The following is a 17,768-nucleotide window of genomic DNA, read 5'->3' as shown; positions in this document are numbered from 1 at the left end:
AAAAGACCCATCCGGATTTTATTAAAAGTTCAGCACCACTAAATATATACAAAAAAAAAAAAAAAAAGCAACTCTACAAGTCGGGAAGTATTAAATTAACGGAGCTTAAGGCTACAGAGGGCTGGTGTGGCCAAAATTCAAGGCACATGTGGTGGCACGGGAACACTGGCACACCCAGAGCCCTGCTGTAGCTCTGGGCTCCTAAGGGTCCCAGGCTCTGGGGGCTGCCAGGAGGGATGGGAGGCTGGGCAGGATCCCCAGAGGACCTCCAAGCAGGGGCAGGACCAGCACGGGTTCCTGACTCCAGGAGCACTGTGCATTGCTCCAGAGCAGGGGAAGCCCCCTGAGCCCCTCAAGACAACACAGGGGTCAATCCTGGAGCACTGTCCACAGCTCCTGGGGAGGAGCCAAGGGACACCACAGGTGACCAGGGCTCCTGGAACACTGGGGAGGTGGCTTGGGGGCAGCTCTCGAGCACGTGGGGAGGTCCAGCAGTGCTGGTGCTCTACAATGGGAACAGGGCTGCACTCAGGGCAGTGGGTGTCCAGGTGACAGTGGTGCTGGGCAGGATCAGCCCTTTCCCATGAGCCTGAGGTTCTGCACAGTGATTGGCAGGATCCCAAAGTCCAGTGTCCCCGGGATGGTGTCACAGGGCCCCTGACATCCAGCTCTGCTGGGGCCAGGTGCCCCTTTGCCTGGCTCATTGCAGGGTCTCTGCAAACAAGGAAGGCTCAGTGGCACCGGGTCATGGGCAGCAGTCCCCCCACCTCATGGCCCTCAGCCCCAAATCAGAAACCTTGGTCAGCTTTGTCCCCCTTGGTCTTGGGCTCCTGCCACCACTCTGCAAATAAGTCCTCCTCGTAGTCACCCTCTCCCTCAAACTCGTTGTCGGAGGGCAGGTCCTGCAGCTCTGGCCCCTCATCACCATCCACCTCCATCTGCAGCACCAATGAGCAGGAGGCAGCTGGGCTCGGCAGCCCCATCCACAGCCTCTTCTCCAGGGCTGGTCTGGGGGTCAGACCCCTCTCCCCGAGGAAGGGTCCTGCCCCGAGGTACCCACAGCACCCACTCACACCCCCAAAAGCACCCAGCTGCACCGTTTACCTCATCATCAGCCTGCAGGAACTGTCGGGCAAAGTCCAACATCTGCTGCTGGGCGGCCGTCTGGTTGTGGTAGCGCACGGCTTCCTGGGAGGGGGCAGGGGGCCATGTCAGCCCCCCTACCTCCGCAGAGCCTGGGACAGGGTGAGCAGGGGGGACAGGGGGTCCTCACCGGCCGGGGCTCAAAGTCCTCATCCTGCAGGCGCCAGCGCTCGCGGTGGAAGCGGTAGTAGACCAGGTTCTGCTGCATGACAGCATCGCCCGGGTCGAAGAGCATGTAGCTGGAGACGCTGCGCACCGCGTCCCGCACGTCGTTCACTGTGGGGAGCAGAACCGGGGGGCTGACACGGGGAACAACACCTGGCCCAGAGGGCCACGGCACCCTGGGGTGCCCAGGGCCATGGCTCCCCACTCCCATTGGCACTCACGCTTGTAGTAGGCAAACTGCAAGTAGTGGTACATGGTGGCCACGAACTTCTCCACGAAGTAGCCGCCCACGTTGGGGGTGAGCTCCGTCTCGCAGTCCACCTTGCACTGCAGCACGCTCACAAAGTGGTCTGGGGGGAGGAGTCAGGTGCTGTGCCCCATTGGTCCCTGACTCCCACCCACTAGCCTGCTGGCCCCCCCAGCCCTCGGGTCACCTGCGATGGCGGGGTAGAAGTCCTTGAACTCCTGCACCTCGTAGGCGCCCTCGCAGCCAGCCAGGCAGTCCTCGTACGCCTTGTAGTACTCGGCCAGCGCCCGCTCCATGTCGGCCGCGCTGCTCCGGAAATCCCCGCTGTTGTACAGCTTCACCGACCGCACAAATATCGGCTGCGGGACCACGCAGGCTCCACTCAGCTCCTCACCACGGCCCAGCTCTGCCCAGCAGCACCAACCTGCCCCATCGCCTCTGAGGCAGCTCCGTCCCCAGCACAAGCACCACCGAGATGCTTTTTGGTGGGGACAGAAGGTGGGCAACCAGAGCAATGGAGAGCCACTTCCCTCAGGGTTTGACAGGACCAGGTGCACACTGAGCCCTGGGGAGTCCCTCTGCCCCTCTCCCACCCCAGTCCTGTCCCCTCCTCACCTCGTAGGGCTGAGCCTCCAGGTCAACCAAGTATTCATCCACATCCAGCAACGTTCTGTAGTAGTTCAGGTACTTCAGGGTCATCTCATGTTTGGGATTCTTCTGCAGGAAGGTGTGGGCAGCAGACACCGCTTTCTCAATCTTATTTGACTGGGGAGGGAGGAAGAACCAGTGCAGCAGCTGCTGCGGGAGGCTCAGTGCCAGCCAGACCCCAGGGCTCGTCCCTGGTGGGGGGTGAGTCTGGCACCCCCAGTGCCAGCCCAGAGCCCAGTCACCCACTGACAGTGATAGATTGACAGGATCTGGGATCATTGACAAGGCAGATCAATTCAGCTTCACCAACCACCCCCTCTGTGCCCATGGTGGGCATGGGAACAGCTCAGCCCCTCATGGACCCCACGTCCAGCCAGGAGTGATCCACATGGTGAGGGCATGATCCACACGGTGTGGCTTTGATTCACACATTCGCTCCTCTGGGGTGCTGCCACCAGCAAGCCCTGCTTCCCGGCTGCTTTATGAGCTCCCGGGTTGCAACTTCAGGGGAGCAAAATTGGGAGTTGAACAAACCCTCCACGAAATGGGTTTTGTCCAGAGCAAGGAGAGGAAAAGGCATTAAGGACCCTCGCTGCTGCCAAGCACAAAAGCAGCACCGGCTGCTGGCCAGGAGGGCAGCTCGGGACCCTGACCAACACCAGTGCCTGGGGAGGGCACTGTCCCCTGCCAGAGCCACTCTGGCCAAAGCAGGGTCACCCCGGGGCAATGCCTTACAAAACCTCCCTCCATGTCTGCACCGTGAGCCCGAACAAATGCTTCTCCATGACAGGACATCCAGACACGTGTCCTGCAGCAATCACAGTGGCATTGGACCCGCCAGCTTGGGGCCCTCAGCTGGGGCAGCCCCTGCATCCCCCTCCCCAGGCAACACTCTGCCCAGCCAGGGGCACTTTGGGGACCCAGACAATGCAAGGCAGGGGGGGACACACCCACAGGGGCCCCTAGTCCAGGACGCCCCTCACGTCCTGCCTGATGGGTCCCAGATGATGCTGACGTGCCATGGAGCAGGGGCAGGATGGAGGAGCCGGGGGGTGGGGGGCGCCAAAAGGGGGGTGCAGGATGGGAAAGCACACAGGACAGAGGGGAGCAGGGATCAGAGGGTACAGATCAGGGGGTGTAGGCTGGTGGTTTAGGATGGAGGGATAGGACAGGGCATGCAGGATGGGGGTGTCAAAGAGGAGTTACAGGAGGGGCGCAGGCCAGGGGTGCAAGTTGAGGCACAGCGGGGGAGGGTGTGCCCGACAGAGGTAGAGTGGAGGGGCTCAGGATGGAGGATAGAAGAGGAGATGCAGACCCCCCCAGGCCAGGGAAGCCCCTCACTCCCCCCCCGCCACAGGCCACGTTGCGCGGTATTTGGCCCCCGCGGGGCACCGCGCCACCTCACCTTGAAGAGGGCGTAGTGCAGGTACTGGTAGGGCAGCCGGCGTTGGAAGTCGCGCAGCGTTTGCGCGGGGGGGTAGCGCAGCTGGAAGACGGGCAGGTCGCGCTTGCAGGCGCGCAGGCAGCCAGCGCGGAGCAGCAGCCGCCCGAAGAGCTGCAGCTCCCGCTCCCACTCCCACGCCGCGGGGTCCCCCTCCGCGGGGGGCTCCTCCGCGGGGCCCCCGGGCGCGGCGCAGCGGCGGTGACAATGCGCTTCGCTGTCGCGGAGCAGGCGGTGGAGCCGCAGACTGGCCTCCAGTGCCCGGGCGCTCTCCGCCCACTGCGCGTCCGCGTACTGCGCCAGCGCCCGCGTGTAGGCGCGCTGCAGCGGCTCCAGCGCGGCCTCGGGAAACCCGCGCACGCTGTACTCCTCGTACTGCGCCGCGCACAGCCCCGCCGCCAGCAGCAGCGCCAGCGCCCCGCCGCCCATCCCCGCCGCCGCCGCGCACTGCCCGCGCAGCCCCGCGCACCGCTCCGCGCAGGGGGGCGGGCGGCGGGGAAGGGGCGGTGCGCGGCGGGCGCGCAGGGTCTTAGTGCGGCTCTGCGCGGCGGGCGCAGCGCCCGCGGGGTGCGCGCAGGGGGCTGCCTGGGGCTGCGCACTCCGCGGTGCGCGCAGGGGGCGTGCGCAGCGCTGCCCCCTCCCCACGCTGCGATTCCGGAGGATACGCTCGGGCTGAGTTCGGCGCTGCAGAGCGGGGTGTGCGGGGTGTAGCCTGTGCTGCTGCCCCGGGGACCCCTCAGTGCCACACCGCGCTGCCCCCGGCCGGACCCCCCGGAGCTGTGCCCCGAGCCAGAGGCCACACGCCCTGTGCCGTGCCAGATCCCAGGGCTGCCCCGCGCCAGGCCCCGGCATGGCCACGCTGGCCCCAGCCCAAGCCCAGCGCTTTGTTGCTGGCTGGACAGTGGCACTGAGGGATGTCACAGCGCTGGGCAGGAGCCAGGACACTGCTGAGGTTTCTTTCTGCAGAGCAGAGGCTGTGAGCAGTGCCCAGCACCTCCCTGCAGCCGAGCAGCTCGCTGGCTTGCAGGCTGGGATGCCACGACCCATAAATGAACACCTACTAGCCCCGGAGCCAGGCCCTGAGCCCACTGTGCCCTGGGGAGAGCCCCAAGTGCCCCTGAGCTACTCGTGGTGCTTGGGGAGCTGCAGAGCAGCACTTTGCTTGAGCCGTTTCTCTCTCCTCCAGCACTGTGCCTGCGGGAGGCCAGGTTTCAGTCTGGGTTTATGGGCTGTCCCACCTGGGACTTCCCAGGGGCTCTTACCATGGGGCCTGTTTCTTGCCGATGAGCAGGGATGTGAGGGCAACACATCTGTGTGTATTTGATGCTGCTCCTGCGTGGGAAAGACTGTTAGAGGGATAGTTTCACATTTTTCATTGCCACCGTTCAGCAAAAGCTCAGACGGCAGCAGAGTGAAGAGCAGTAGACGTTATCAAAACAGTTAATTCCGTGTGTTTGCTCTGGAGAGCTGGTAGGAGCTGAGGAGCAGCGTCCTGGCCCTGGGGCTGCCGAGGCAGCACTAGGACCTGGGGCTGGATGGGGCCTCCAGCTGCTCCCAACAGCTCCCGGCATCTGTTCCTCTGCAGGAGGAACTGCCCAGGAAAAAGGAAAAAAAAAAAAAAAAAGAGAGAGAGAGAAGGAGAAAGGAGACAAAACCCCTCCTGACGTGGAGCTTGGCAGCTGCGGCTTCTCTCTCGGGCCCCGCTCCCCGGCCGGGGGGATCGCCCGGCGCTGCCCTGGGGTGTCTGGCGGGGGCAGCGCGGCCCGGGCCAGGCCCGGGTTACACGTCTACAGAAATTCCAGCGGGCCGGGCTGGCGCCCGCGCCGAGGGGCGGCCGCGCTGGCCCCACCTCCCCGGCCCCGCCGAGCCTTTCCGCCGCCAGCCGCCCGGCGCCATGTCCCCCGGCAGCCTCGTCCTCCTCCTGGGCATCCTGGGGACCCCGGCTCTGGGCAACCCCGGCCCCCTGGAAGACGTGGTGATAGACAGATACTATATCCCCAAAATCTGCCCGCGGGAAGTCCAGATGGGGGATTTCATTCGCTACCACTACAATGGGACCTTTAAAGATGGCAAAAAGTTTGACTCCAGGTATTGCCCTCGGCTCCTTCCCACATGCATGCGGCCCCGGCAGCCCCGCACTGCGGGGGGGATCCCTGCATGCCCCCCTCCCCGCTGCCTGCATGTCGCCCACCGCATCCCCCAGGGCCCGCAGGCAGCACGGTGAGCAGCAGGCAGCTCCCCTCGGCTGGGACCCCAAGGAGGGCTGGGGGCCGTGGCGGGTGCTGAGGGTGAGGACGGGGAGCTCAGGGAACCCTGTACACGTGTCAGCCCCCCCTGCCCCGGGCTGCAGCCCCTCCGCCCCGTTTCCAGCTGCCGCAGGTTTCGCAGCAGCCCCCCTGCCCGTGGGGGAGCCTGCAGAGCCCTCAGGGTGATCGCGGCCCCTGCACACCCTGAGCTCCAGGGTGCTGGGGCGTGCAGGGAAGTCCGTCTCGGGCATGGGCAGGATTTGGCCCTCTCTGAGACACTTCGCACTCAGGAACATGTACTTGCATGTGGCACACAGGCAGGGAGGACACACAGCACTTTGAAACGTGGCAGCAGCAAAACCCGTTCATTACCTAGGAGGTTTCACTCCCGTTCGTCTTAGTTTTCCTCACCCTGTGGATCCATCCTGCTCCACTCATGCTGGCTGTAAATCAATTTACATTGGAGGAGCCCCTGATCTGCACCACTGTGGGCAGGGGCAGAATCAGGGACACAACAAAACGAAACAAACTGAGCTGTTCTGGAGCTCAGCCCCAGCCCTGCACAGAAACAAAAACTTACCAGACAGGCATTTTTCAGAGCCCTGAGAAGCAAAGGGTTTCTGCTAATAAATGTGTCTTATCTCTTGCAAGGATGAATGGGGGGGGGGGCGGTGGTGCAGGGAGAAAGTAGCAACTATAAGCTCCAGGGGCAGTGGGAGGCTGGGGACATTCACTGCTGAAATAACGCCTTGTCCTGACTGTGCTGGCAGGAAAAAGCATCATCTGCACGTTAAGGGATGAAGGATTTCCATTTATCTGAAATGGCCCTGTTTGCTTCTTGAAGTATTTTAAGATTTAAAAATAAAAACAAATTTGCAGTTTAAATTTGAGGCCTGGGACGTCTTCTTTCCTGCTCACTGCATAAAGCTCCAAATGTGCCATATGCAAAATTATTTGGAAGCAGCAGAAAGGTCGGGAGCTGCTGACCTCCAGCCCAGGTGAGACCTGGGGAGGGTGCTGGTGGGTTCAGTCTCACTGGGCATGATCCGTGATACCCTGTGTCCAAGGGCGCTGGTTGTGCAAGGTCAGGTGGGAGGCAGCTCCACCCTGGGCAGTGCAGGATTGATCCCATCAGGATCAGTCTGTTTGTTGTGGGGCTGAGCTCTGGGTTCTGTCTGCAGCACCAGGACCCACTGGCTGCAGCGAGTTTCCCTCAGCCCTGTCCTCTCTGCCCCTGTGCCCACCCCCCGTGTTTGCAGGGTTCATGTTTGGCTCTGGAGCCCTCGGCACTGCCCCTGAGCACCCCCAGTGCCGGCAGCTTTGGGGCCTTCACCCTTTGTCCCTGCTTTGCTGATGGGTCTGTCCCTTTGCCCCAGCTACAACCGAGGGGCCACGGTGGCCGGCGTGGTGGGCGTCGGGCGGCTGATCACGGGCATGGACCGGGGGCTGCTGGGCATGTGCGTGAACGAGCGGCGCCACCTCATCGTGCCCCCCCACCTGGGCTACGGCAGCATCGGCGTGGGTAAGGGGCTGTGGCACGGGGGTGGGTGGGAAGGAGGGAGCAACCCCCTGGGGCTGGCAACAGGCCCGGTGCCCAGCTGGCACCTGTTGCTCCGTTGCCAGGGCAAGTGGTGCCTAAGCAGGGCTTTCCCAGAGATGAGGGGTCCTGCTCCCCACCCCCTGGCTCTGCTGCTTTCCCAGGGGCTGGCATGTGTGGCCAGCAGCCCCAGGCAGCTGTGGGCTTGGGAGGGCTTTAGGGAACAGAGCCCTTGGCTCACCTGGGCTTGGTGCAGCTCCCACCTAAGGTGCTCTGTTCTTGCTGCTGCCCCCTTAGCGGGGCTGATCCCCCCAGATGCCACCTTGTACTTCGACGTCGTCATGCTGGACATCTGGAATAAGAAGGACAAGCTGCAGATCACCACCCTCTCCAGACCCGAGCGCTGCAACCGCACAGTGGAGAACTCGGACTTCGTGCGGTACCACTACAATGGCACCCTGCTGGATGGCACCCCCTTTGACTCCAGGTACCAGGCACCCATGCTGGGATGCACCTGAGGGGCAGTAACCAGGGGACACTGGCCCAAAGCAGGACATGGGGGCTCACACTGCACCTCAGCCCGAGCAGCCTCCCTCTGTGCTCTCCCTCCCTGCATGGCTGGTGCAGCTCTGTGACCCCCAAACCAGCCCCTGCCCAGCACCACTCAGGCTGGGGGAGCTGCCATGGCCCTTGATCTGATTCCCGCCCCCCCCTCCCCATTCTTCCCCACCAGCTACAGCAAAGACAGCACCTATGACACCTACGTGGGCACCGGGTGGCTGATCAAGGGCATGGACCAGGGGCTGCTGGGCATGTGTGCCGGGGAGAAGAGGAGCATCATCATCCCCCCGTTCCTTGCCTACGGGGAGAAAGGCTATGGTGAGTTGGGTGTCACTCCCAGCCCCTTCCCTCCCAGCTCTGACCAGAGCCGCCCCCATGCATCAGGGCCCTTGTCTAGGCTGACTCATGTCCCCTCCCCAGGGACCGTGATCCCACCGCAGGCATCGCTCGTGTTCAGTGTGCTGCTGGTGGACTTCCACAACCCCAAGGACAGTGTCTTCCTGGAGCACCTGGAGGTGCCAGAGTCCTGCCAGCGTAGGGCTGTGACCGGGGACTTTGTGCGCTACCACTACAACGGCACCTTGATGGACGGGACCCTCTTCGACTCCAGGTGTGGACTGGGAAGTGGCCGAGTGGGGAGATCCCTCATGTCCCCTCCTGCCCCATGCTCAGGGGCAAGGAGCAGCTGGAGAATCAGGAGGGAAGGTGAAGGAGAGAGGGATACCAGGCATGAAATAGGCTAAAAAAGGCAATACCTGTTTGCTACATCCCTAGGAGCAAGGTTTGGTTTCTGGGGGAGCAGGGCAGAGGCTGGGAGAAGGGGTGCAGGTTGGGGGGGGGATTGAGGGGCCAGGCTCTCCTGCACAACAGCACCAGGGGCTTCTCTCGCTGCAGCTACTCCCGCAATCACACCTACAACACCTACATCGGGAAGGGCTACATCATCCCCGGCATGGACCAGGGCCTGCAGGGGGTCTGCGTGGGAGAGAGGCGGCGGGTGGTCGTCCCCCCTCACCTGGCCTACGGGGAGAACGGAGCAGGTAAAGGCAGCCCCGGGGGGTCTGGCGTGCCCACATGGTGCAGCCTGGGCTGTGGCATCCACCCCAGCCCTGCACACCAGCACACCACGGCCTGGCAGAGGGAAAGCACTGGCCAAGCGGGGCCACCTCCACCCCGAGGGCTCTGGGTGTTGGGGTGGGCATCATGGGCAGGGGAATAGGTGGGGCCAACATGCGCAGAGCCAGAACTTCACGGGACGGACACACCCTGGGGCACAGGAAGAAGCAAGGAAAAGCTTTACCAGCCCGCAGCGCTCCAGAAGGTCTCCCAGCAGCTCTCCCAGCAGCTCTCCCAGCAGCTCTCCTTCTCCGCCTCTTCCAGGGAACAAAATTCCCGGCTCAGCCGTGCTCATCTTTGACGTCCACATCATCGACTTCCACAACCCCGCGGACCCGGTGGAGATCCAGACCGTGTACCGGCCCGAGGGCTGCAACACCACCACCCGCCACAGGGACTTCGTCCGCTACCACTACAACTGCTCCCTGCTGGACGGCACCAGGCTCTTCTCCTCGTGCGTGCTGGTTTCGGGGGCTGCCCTGAGCTCACCTCGCCTTCCTGGGGCCAGATCCTGGCAGGCTCTGAGCCAGGGGCACTGGAGCAGCCCTGGGAGCATCAGAGCTTTGCGATGGGCAGGACTGGAGCATCGGCCGTGGGGCAGAGGGTGCAGGATGTGGGGCACAGCAGGGTGGAGGGTGCAGGGTTTTGGGGTGTGGTGGCATGGAGGGTGTGGGACTTCAGGGCACGGCAGGACAGAGGGTGTGGGATTTTGGGACACATGGGGATGGAGGGCACAGGATTTGGGAGCTATCCACTGGGACTGTCCCAGTTGTATGGTCTTCTCTGTGCCTTTTGCAGCCATGACTATGAGAAGCCCCAGGAGGTGACTCTGGGGGCCAACAAGGTGATCGAGGGCCTGAACAGTGGCCTCCTCAACATGTGTGCAGGGGAGAGGCGGGTGCTCATCGTCCCCCCCCCACCTGGGCCACGGGGAGAGCGGAGGTAGGGGAGCAGCCTGTGTCTGCCCGTGCCATACAAACCGGGGGCTCTGCCTCGCTGCTGGGCTCCTGCAGCCCCCTCACCCTGGCTGGGGGCTTTGCTGGGCTTGCCCATGGTGCAGCACCTTTGTTTTCAGCTCGGGGGGTGCCAGGCAGCGCTGTGCTCCGCTTTGAGGTGGAGCTGATCTCCATGGAGGAGGGGGTTCCTGAGGGCTACCTCTTCATCTGGCACGGGGACCCACCAGCCAACCTCTATGAGGAAATGGACCTGAACAAGGATGGGGAGATCCCAGCTGACGAGGTGAGCCAGGGCCCCAGCTCCCTGCCCTGCCTGGTGCTGCTGGCAGCGAAGCAGCAGCTCTCCCCTCTCCCCACTGCAGTTCTCCACCTTCATCAAGACCCAGGTAGCAGAAGGGAAAGGTCGCCTCATGCCCAGCTCTGACCCAGAGAAAGTCATTGCCGACATGTTCAGGAATCAGGACCGCAACCAGGACGGGAAGATCACCTCTGAGGAGCTGAAGCTGAAGTCGGATGAGGACCAGGAGAAGGTCCACGAGGAGCTCTGAGGAGTGGACCCTCTCTCCCCTAGAGAAGAGGACTCATCTTGGCCATACTATGGCCAGTGTCTCCCACCAGCTGCCCCAGGAATCTGCCCCTGTCCCTCCCCAACCCTGCAGGGGTGTATTTTGATATTTCCCCCCCCCATATTATTTAACTGAGGGATTCCTGATGTGATCTTCCTGGGCAGGAGAACTCACCAACCCCCAGCTAATAAACCCAGGCAAGAAGGTGGGAAACACCCTCATTCTTGGGCATCCGGACACCCGATGGGGACGGCAGCACCCACATTTCTACAGTGTCCCCTCCACAAGCCCCTCTGTCCTCAGCCAGTGACTGCACATCCCACCTCCCCTGCTGCCTCCTGGGCTTCCCCTCCACTTCTACCACAGCATTTTGTAGTCTAGGGTTGGGTTGTTATTTTTTATATACACACGTTAAATTCTTTAGAGAGGAAAAATAAAGAGAAGCCTTTTGTGCTGGTCCCTGCTCCTGGCCCAGCCTCTGCTCCCTGCTGTCACTCTCCCTGGGACAAGAGGCTGGAGGGGGCTCAGGTTCCCAGGGTGAAGCCCCAATGCCCCATGTACTTACCATTCCAGAAATCCTGGGTCCCCCTGAGACCATGGAACCTGGCAAACCCCTCAGCAGCTGGGAGAGGGGGAACAGAGAGCATCCCCCACCCAGGCTCTAAGGGAGCAGCATCATCCCCATCCTCCCTGCCCTGCAGCAACAGCCTTAAGTGACTGAGAAAAAAATCAGCCCCATTTTATTGTGATGCCCAAATGCAGGTACTTCACTGGGCACTCTCAGGTTTGCCAGGTGTGACCAGCATGATGGCTCCATCACCTCCCACCAGCTCTAAAAGCTTTTGCACAGTTTCTTGCTGACAGAGATACAAGAAATGCCAGAGCAGAAGAGTGCAAAGGGTGATGGTGAACCCCTCCAACCACTCCTACCTTGCACCAAATAAATAATTTCTACTGGTTTCCAAGGAGTTTGCTGTTGTGTCAGGGTACTTTGCCATGAAACACCCGCAGTGTCTGGGCAGCAGCGCAGGACCAGCCTCGCCTGCCCGTGAGGGCACAGTGCCCAGTCCAGGGGCTGCTTTGTGCTCCAGCACTTTCTGGGTTGGGTAGGAGAGAAAACAAACTCCTGGGACCCTCCAGCACGGACAGGTTGTGCTCCAGCTCTAGCACCTGGTGACATCTGGTTGGCTCTGGAAGGAATGGGGAGGGCCTGGAGCTGAGGTGCAGGGGCTGGGGGGGACACAGGGCTGGGTGACACTACGGCAGGCACGGCCACGGGTGGCACCACCAGAGCTCAGCCCCAGCACTTAGAAGCCCACAGGAAACAGGACTAGAGAGAGACTTATTTTCTTAAACAGGAACACAGTAAAACTAAACAGCTTCCACCTAAGCCAGGTCTGTCCCCAAGCCCCAGCAAACCACCTCCATTTCTGAACCCAACTGCTGAAGCAAGCGCAGAACATCTGTACCTGAATCACAAAATGGTTTTTGTGGCCTTGGCCACTGGTTGGATGATGTCCAAGTGGGATGAAGTCAGACTGGAAATCAGCAGAGCTGGGCACAGGTGGGGTAAAGGGAGTGCAGAAGCTTCCTCCATCTCACCCCTCCCACTCCAGGACTGTCTGAAGCAGGTCAAGGAGGTCAGGATGTAGACAACACCCAGATCTGGGGCAGGGAGCCCGCCCAGTGTCAGGATGGAGTCCAGGAGGTACCAGCAGATCCACCACTCCAGCTTTGTCAAGGAAAGGACACTCTGTGCCCTGGTGCCCTGCTGGGGGGCTGGGGTTGGGGTGCTGCCTGCCCAGCTCACGTCTCCGTAAGGAGGTACCGGAGAATCCCGTTGACCACATCCAGCGTCTCGTCGCTCTCCAGGACAATGTCGTAGGCATCCAGGTACTTCTCCCTCCTCTCTTCCACCTGCAGTGTGGAGAGGGCCCCAGAGAGAGGAGAGACTGTGAACACCAGCACCCGAGAATGAAGATGCTGCCAAAGAGGGGTCAACAATCACTCTGGCAGTGCCCCCATGGCACCGGGAGCTCAGACGCCCCCCAGCTCCCTCCACACACCCCACGGGAGCTTGTACGAATCTCTTGCCTGCCCTGAAGCACTTGGGCAGCTGCCTGCCCCCCTCTGCTGCCCCCCAGGCTTCACACTGGGGGGAGGCTGGCAGGGAAGGAAGACAACTGCTGCTCACACCCACCTTGTCATTGAGGAAGCCAATCTTGAGGATGTTCTCCACACTGGGAACGCCGTCTGCCATCGTCAGGTCACCCATGGAGTCCCCCAGCAAGATGATGCTTGTCCTGGTGCTCAGCTGCTGGAAATACTTGGTACCTTGCAGGACACTGTTGTTCTTGTTGTAGGTGTGGATGAGAGGTCCCTTGAAATGTGTGAGGACTCCCTGCACAAACAGAACAAAGTGATCCCACAGAAATTCCAAGGAGTTTGGAAAACCGGCAGCCATAGAACACCTGGAGACAGAACCCAGGACCCCCCGATGTGAGAACAAACCCAAAGGATGGAGATCCTGGAGACCCTGGTCAGGGCTCTGTGCTGGCCTGGAGCTGGTCAGAGGCCATGGAAAGCCACAGTCAGGGGAGCCCCAGGGCAGAGCCTGGCCCCTGCAGAGGGCAGGAGTGTCACACTGTCCCATGCTCCCTCAAGGACAGCCTGTCCCAACACAGCACCCGGGGGAACAGAGGGCTTCATTGTAAGAGACGTGCAATTTTCTAATGTGCACTGGGACTTTTCAGGCCTTAGTACATCAACAAAAGCCTTCCAAGTTGCATTAAAGGACATCTGGCCTTTGGATCAGGAAAGATCTCTGTGGTTAACTCCATCCTTGCCCTGCACCAGGACGGAGCACATAGTGCTGGACACAGATGGCAGGGCTCTTCCTGCCACCAAAATCAAAGGTGAGGAGTTCTCGAGATCATGAGCAGATGCTCAGCTGTTCCTGCACCCAGATGCCCACCCTCTGCTCCCTCTCACTGCTAATCCAGCTCCTGGATAAACTGGAGGAGATCCTGGGAATCCAGGGCAGGGGAACCTCTAACACGCTTCAGCTCAGAGTGCTGCTATTGTGGTGGCAGGTCACAGCCCCTGAGGGAGGAGCAAATGGGGTGGAGGCTACGACCAGCCTTTTGGAGCCCTCCTGTGACCCAGCAAAGATCAGTTCCATCTACGGGGATCAAGTACTTAGAAACGTTAACAGGCAGCTTGAAACCTGTTTAACCTAGAGCAGCCCCCAGTTCCAGTCTAACAACCCTCCTCTCCTCATGCCCACTGCACAAATGTGATGCAGAAACTCACATTATCATCAAAGTCCATGTAGTTGGACACCACGTTGACATTTGAGTAGAAGACGTTGGCCTGACGGATAATCTCTTCAAGGATGTCACCAACACCAGCAGAGAAGATGAACAGTGGGACGTTGTTCTTGTGCAGCTGATCAAACAACTCATTGAATCCATCCCTAGAGCAGGCGTGTCCATTACAGCGTATCCCATTCCCAGCTGGCAGCAAGGTGCCCACTGGGCTGTGGGCTGGCAGCTCATATTTCTGCTCAGGCTTTCCCAAACCCAAACACACACAAGAGCTCTGCAAAAAGTGCGAGTTTTTTGTGGCACCAGCAATTCTGTGGTGTGCAGTGTGTGTGCAAGGGCTGTGCTGCAGACCCCCAGGCCCCTCCTGGCAGCAGTGACCCAGCAGGGAGCAGCACACGAGCAATGAGCCCAGCATCTCCTAAACATCCAGGGGGCACAGCCTGCCCAGGGGCTGCCAGCCCACTCAGGTCAGACTGGTTCGAGTACAATCAGACCGACCTATAACAGTCTCAGCCTGCCAGGACATGATTTCCATGCAGGAGGAAAACTCCGGGTCATGAAAACCCAGACAGACAGAACCATCTCTGCCCTGAGACGGCAGGTCCTTCAAACCAAGGCTCCCCAAGCTGGTTTTAGGACCATCACTGCCAAGTCCCACTTTCACAGCAAGTTTCAGCACAACTTTTTTTTGCTGTGGGTGAAATTCAACGCAGAGCCAAACTGCTGGATAAAGTCCAGCAGTTACAGTGTGTGGAGAGAAAACCTCTTGTGGAAGAGGCGAGCTGCAGGCTGCCCTGCAAACAGGGAGCTCTGCCCAGCACCCGGCCTCTCCTCACCAAGACCTGGGAGGTGGAAGGGGTGTCTGACCGGGAAGGTGTCATCCCTGAACAGAGCAACCCCCAGCCAGGGAGCCAGCCCAGGCTGCAGCACGTGGCGCTGGCTCTCAGCTCTTTTATGGTTAGAGCTCAGCCCCAGGGAGGGAGATTTGCATCTGCAGGGGGAGCTTCCTGCACAGAGGCAGCTGAACCCCCTGCCCATACCTCAGCATCACGTCCGACTCCCTGACGATCTGGGCTATGTCACCCTTCTGGATCTTCTGCTGCGAGAGCAGGTCGTGGGCCCTGCTCCACCTAAGGAAGGACATCACAGTGAGCTTCCCGAGCTGCAACCTTATGGCAGTCAGAAAAATAAGAACTAAAACTTCATGGTATTGCTGCCAAGCCCAGAGACAGTTCAAGCCCTGTGTCTTGTAGCCCTTGAGGACAAGAAGCTGCCCGGACAAGGTCAAGGTCATCACACACAAGCACTCACCATTCCACCATGAGGGGACACTTCTCTTCCAGGGTCCGGTTGGGATCGATCTCAATGGGATAGTAATAGTGCAGCAGGTCTTGCAGCTGGAGTGTTGTACAGATGGAAGAAGAACAGAGTGAACATCATGTCTAAAGAGACTGTAAGCAACAAAAAAAGCATTTCTAAATTCTGGCAAAGCATCTGCCATGAAAAACAGCCAGAACCGTGTCACTGAACAACTTCATGCTGGGCAAATCTGGAGATCTTGGAAGGACTTTTTAACTCTCCACAGCCCAGCTGGCTCCCACTGTGCTCTTGCTGCACATATGGATGCACAAACACAAACACACACACCCCTTCCTCCTCTTATCAGACAGAATATGCTCACAGCCCAGCATGCAAATTATATTTCCCTTTTTGACTTCTCCTTCCATCAGCATCTGCTGAAATGCAGCCTGGACACTCAGCCTGCTCTCTGTCCTGGCAGCAAGGCACAGTTTGGAGAGCTGTCACACAAGCCAGTACCACCTTCTGATGAGGGGTGACAGGGACAAAAAACAGAGCCAAGCAGCAGTACCTTACAAAACAGCACCTACCTTCCTCTTGCCATCCTCACTGATAACACGACTGTTATCGAGGATATCTGTAAAGACAACAAAATGCCCATGTTGCAGCCCAGAAATATAAGACTTTCTAGAGGGCAGCTCTCCCGGGTGTCCAGCACCAGCTCCTCCCAAAAACGAGCTGTGTGTGGGACACTGAGCCGAGCTCGGGCTCACCACGGGGTCCCAAGGCAGCAGTTCCTGCTGCGAAGCTGCAGCAGGTGCCGGTTGTTGGGCACCGCTCCGTGGGGAGAGAGCAGGGGACAACAAGGGCCACAGGGACTGAGGACACAAACACAGAGAACAAACAGAACTAGCAACAGTCCAAACAGGGGCCTTGACTCACTGTGCGAAGTGGGGCAGCGTCGGCCATTGCACCCAAAGCGGCTCAGAGTCATGTCGAAGTCAGAGATGACCTGGAAGGTGAGAGAAGACCCGGTCTGTGCCTGACCCCGTCCATTCTCCCTTTGCCAAGGGAGCTGCTACCTGCAAGATGCAAACCCAGCGCTGGCCTGTCCCAGGAGAGGTGCAGACTGGCAGCAGAGCACTGTGGCTGTCGCTCCTGCCAGCCGTGAGCTGCTGTCCTCACTGGGGACAGCCAGACCCTCCCACCTCAGCACTCTTATCAGCACCAGAGGGCTGGATCCTGCTGACTTATAGCCGCAGGTGGAGGGGGGTGTCTGGAGATTGGCTTATATTTATTGCCTGCGTAACAGGGAGGAAAAAGGCCCATTCAGCAAGAGCCACCAGCCCAGGCTTCTGCAGGAAAAGCAGCCGGATCCTCGCTCTCATCGGGGGTTTCTCCCGCTCTACATTTGGAGAACGGGCAGAAAGTGCTTCCTTGCCCGAGAGCTGGGAGCAGCCAGGCCACGGCCCGGGAGGCTGGGGAAGGGCGGGCAGCTGGACAGAAGGACGGACCGCAAGGAGGGCGATCCACGTCCCCCGCTGGGAGCCCCGCAGGGCCGGTACCTGCAGCTTGCTCATCCCCTGCTCCTTGATGGACCGGATTATCCCCATCACGCGCTCCGGCTGCTGCATACGGACCGTGGCTTTCTCCAGCTCCGGCACCTGTGGGCAGAGACCCCGCTCAGAGCCGCCCCAGCCCGCCCCGGAGGCCCCTCCAGCCCGCGGTGCCCTCCGTTCCGGCCGTGCTCCCCGCCCCGCTCCCCGGGACCCGGCTCCCCCAGACCGGCCTCACCGACCTCCCCCCCGCAGCCCCCCGCAGCCCCCCCGCAGCCCCCCGCAGCCCCCCGCAGCCCCCCGCAGCCCCCCGCAGCCCCCCGCAGCCCCCCGCAGCCCCCCGCTCACCATCGCGCTCCGCGCAGCCGCGGGGAGGAGCCGGAACGGGGGCGGAACGAGGGCGGAGCGGGGTCGGCGGGAACCGGGGGCGGAACGGGCTTGTCGAGAGGTTCCCGGGGCGGTTCGGTGTCGGCCGCCGCGCTCCGGTTGGGTCTCCGCTTCGCCCCGGTCCCGGCGCTTGCCCGTGGCCTCTCCTGTGCACCGCGCCCCGAGAACGAAAGAGAAAGGACGAAGGGACAGATAAAAATTAGAAGCGGGGGGGGGGAGGGGGGGAGGAAAGGAAAAAAAAAAAAAGCGTCTTTTGGCCATAAAAATAATTTACCTAAAAGAACAAAAACTCCACAGACAATGAACTGGAAAAGCCCAACCTGCCCTCGGGCTGAGGCACGGAGCCCGCGGGCCGGGAGGACCAGGACCCATCATCTGCAGAGGGGCTCACAAACGGCCCCGTGTCGGCCCCCCCCGTGTCTGTAGTTTCATAATGGGCACATTCCAGAACCACCAGACACACAGAGTGGCTGTTGGAGATGATGTGGGAGGGCAAGGACAGCACCTCAGAGGGACACTTACCCCTGGCTCAGGCTTTAACACAGGGGACAGCTTGGTGCCCACCAGACCTTCA

At 60.8% G+C, this 17,768-nt stretch overlaps 3 protein-coding genes across 4 annotated transcripts; 1 reads left to right on the top strand and 2 right to left on the bottom strand.

Annotated features, from left to right (window-relative positions):
* P3H4 (prolyl 3-hydroxylase family member 4 (inactive)) lies at positions 1-6,653 on the bottom strand. 2 transcript variants are annotated; one of them, XM_051640217.1, is made up of 9 exons: positions 6,263-6,653; positions 3,609-4,976; positions 2,171-2,320; positions 1,743-1,914; positions 1,530-1,658; positions 1,274-1,419; positions 1,105-1,188; positions 797-938; positions 1-714 (listed from the first exon to the last, which is right to left on the bottom strand). In XM_051640217.1, exons 2-9 carry the CDS (start codon positions 4,689-4,691, stop codon positions 701-703), a joined length of 1,920 nt encoding a protein of 639 aa, XP_051496177.1. In that variant the 5' UTR covers positions 4,692-4,976; positions 6,263-6,653; the 3' UTR covers positions 1-700. The 2 variants fall into 2 exon arrangements, with proteins under 2 accessions (XP_051496177.1, XP_051496176.1); XM_051640216.1 differs by lacking the exon at positions 6,263-6,653 and having other exon boundaries at positions 3,609-5,266.
* On the top strand, positions 5,539-11,089 carry FKBP10 (FKBP prolyl isomerase 10). The gene is given in 11 exon segments (XM_051640227.1): positions 5,539-5,732; positions 7,267-7,412; positions 7,725-7,914; positions 8,161-8,306; positions 8,409-8,598; positions 8,883-9,028; positions 9,369-9,558; positions 9,903-10,014; positions 10,016-10,046; positions 10,180-10,343; positions 10,423-11,089. Coding segments are annotated over 11 exon segments (1,695 nt in total). The 3' UTR covers positions 10,609-11,089.
* An 868-nt stretch (positions 11,090-11,957) lies between these two features.
* Positions 11,958-17,335, bottom strand: NT5C3B (5'-nucleotidase, cytosolic IIIB). The gene is made up of 9 exons (XM_051640254.1): positions 17,156-17,335; positions 16,817-16,915; positions 16,194-16,263; positions 15,842-15,888; positions 15,264-15,349; positions 14,993-15,082; positions 13,939-14,101; positions 12,827-13,027; positions 11,958-12,543 (listed from the first exon to the last, which is right to left on the bottom strand). The coding sequence occupies exons 1-9, from the start codon at positions 17,156-17,158 to the stop codon at positions 12,433-12,435; spliced, it is 870 nt and encodes a 289-aa protein (XP_051496214.1). The 5' UTR covers positions 17,159-17,335; the 3' UTR covers positions 11,958-12,432.
* Between the last annotated feature and the right edge of the window lie 433 nt (positions 17,336-17,768).

This window comes from Apus apus, chromosome 25, assembly GCF_020740795.1.
Source record: "Apus apus isolate bApuApu2 chromosome 25, bApuApu2.pri.cur, whole genome shotgun sequence".
Taxonomy (NCBI): Eukaryota; Metazoa; Chordata; class Aves; order Apodiformes; family Apodidae; genus Apus; species Apus apus.
This window is presented reverse-complemented; position numbering and strand designations above follow the sequence as displayed.

What these genes read in the sequence shown, in the direction of transcription:
- P3H4 (XM_051640217.1), bottom strand. Translation starts at nt 4,691, where the DNA reads ATGGGTCGTGGCATCCCAGCCTGCAAGCCAGCGAGCTGCTCGGCTGCA. An exon ending in TGCACTACGCCCTCTTCAAG is followed by an intron (nt 2,321 to 3,608) that starts GTGAGGTGGCGC and finishes CTCCCTCCCCAG; the next exon opens with TCAAATAAGATTGAGAAAGC. An exon ending in AGGACTTTGAGCCCCGGCCG is followed by an intron (nt 1,189 to 1,273) that starts GTGAGGACCCCC and finishes GCCCCCTCCCAG; the next exon opens with GAAGCCGTGCGCTACCACAA.
- NT5C3B (XM_051640254.1), bottom strand. An exon ending in GAGTCGGACGTGATGCTGAG is followed by an intron (nt 14,102 to 14,992) that starts GTATGGGCAGGG and finishes CGCCTGCTCTAG; the next exon opens with GGATGGATTCAATGAGTTGT. An exon ending in TTGGCTTCCTCAATGACAAG is followed by an intron (nt 12,544 to 12,826) that starts GTGGGTGTGAGC and finishes TCCACACTGCAG; the next exon opens with GTGGAAGAGAGGAGGGAGAA.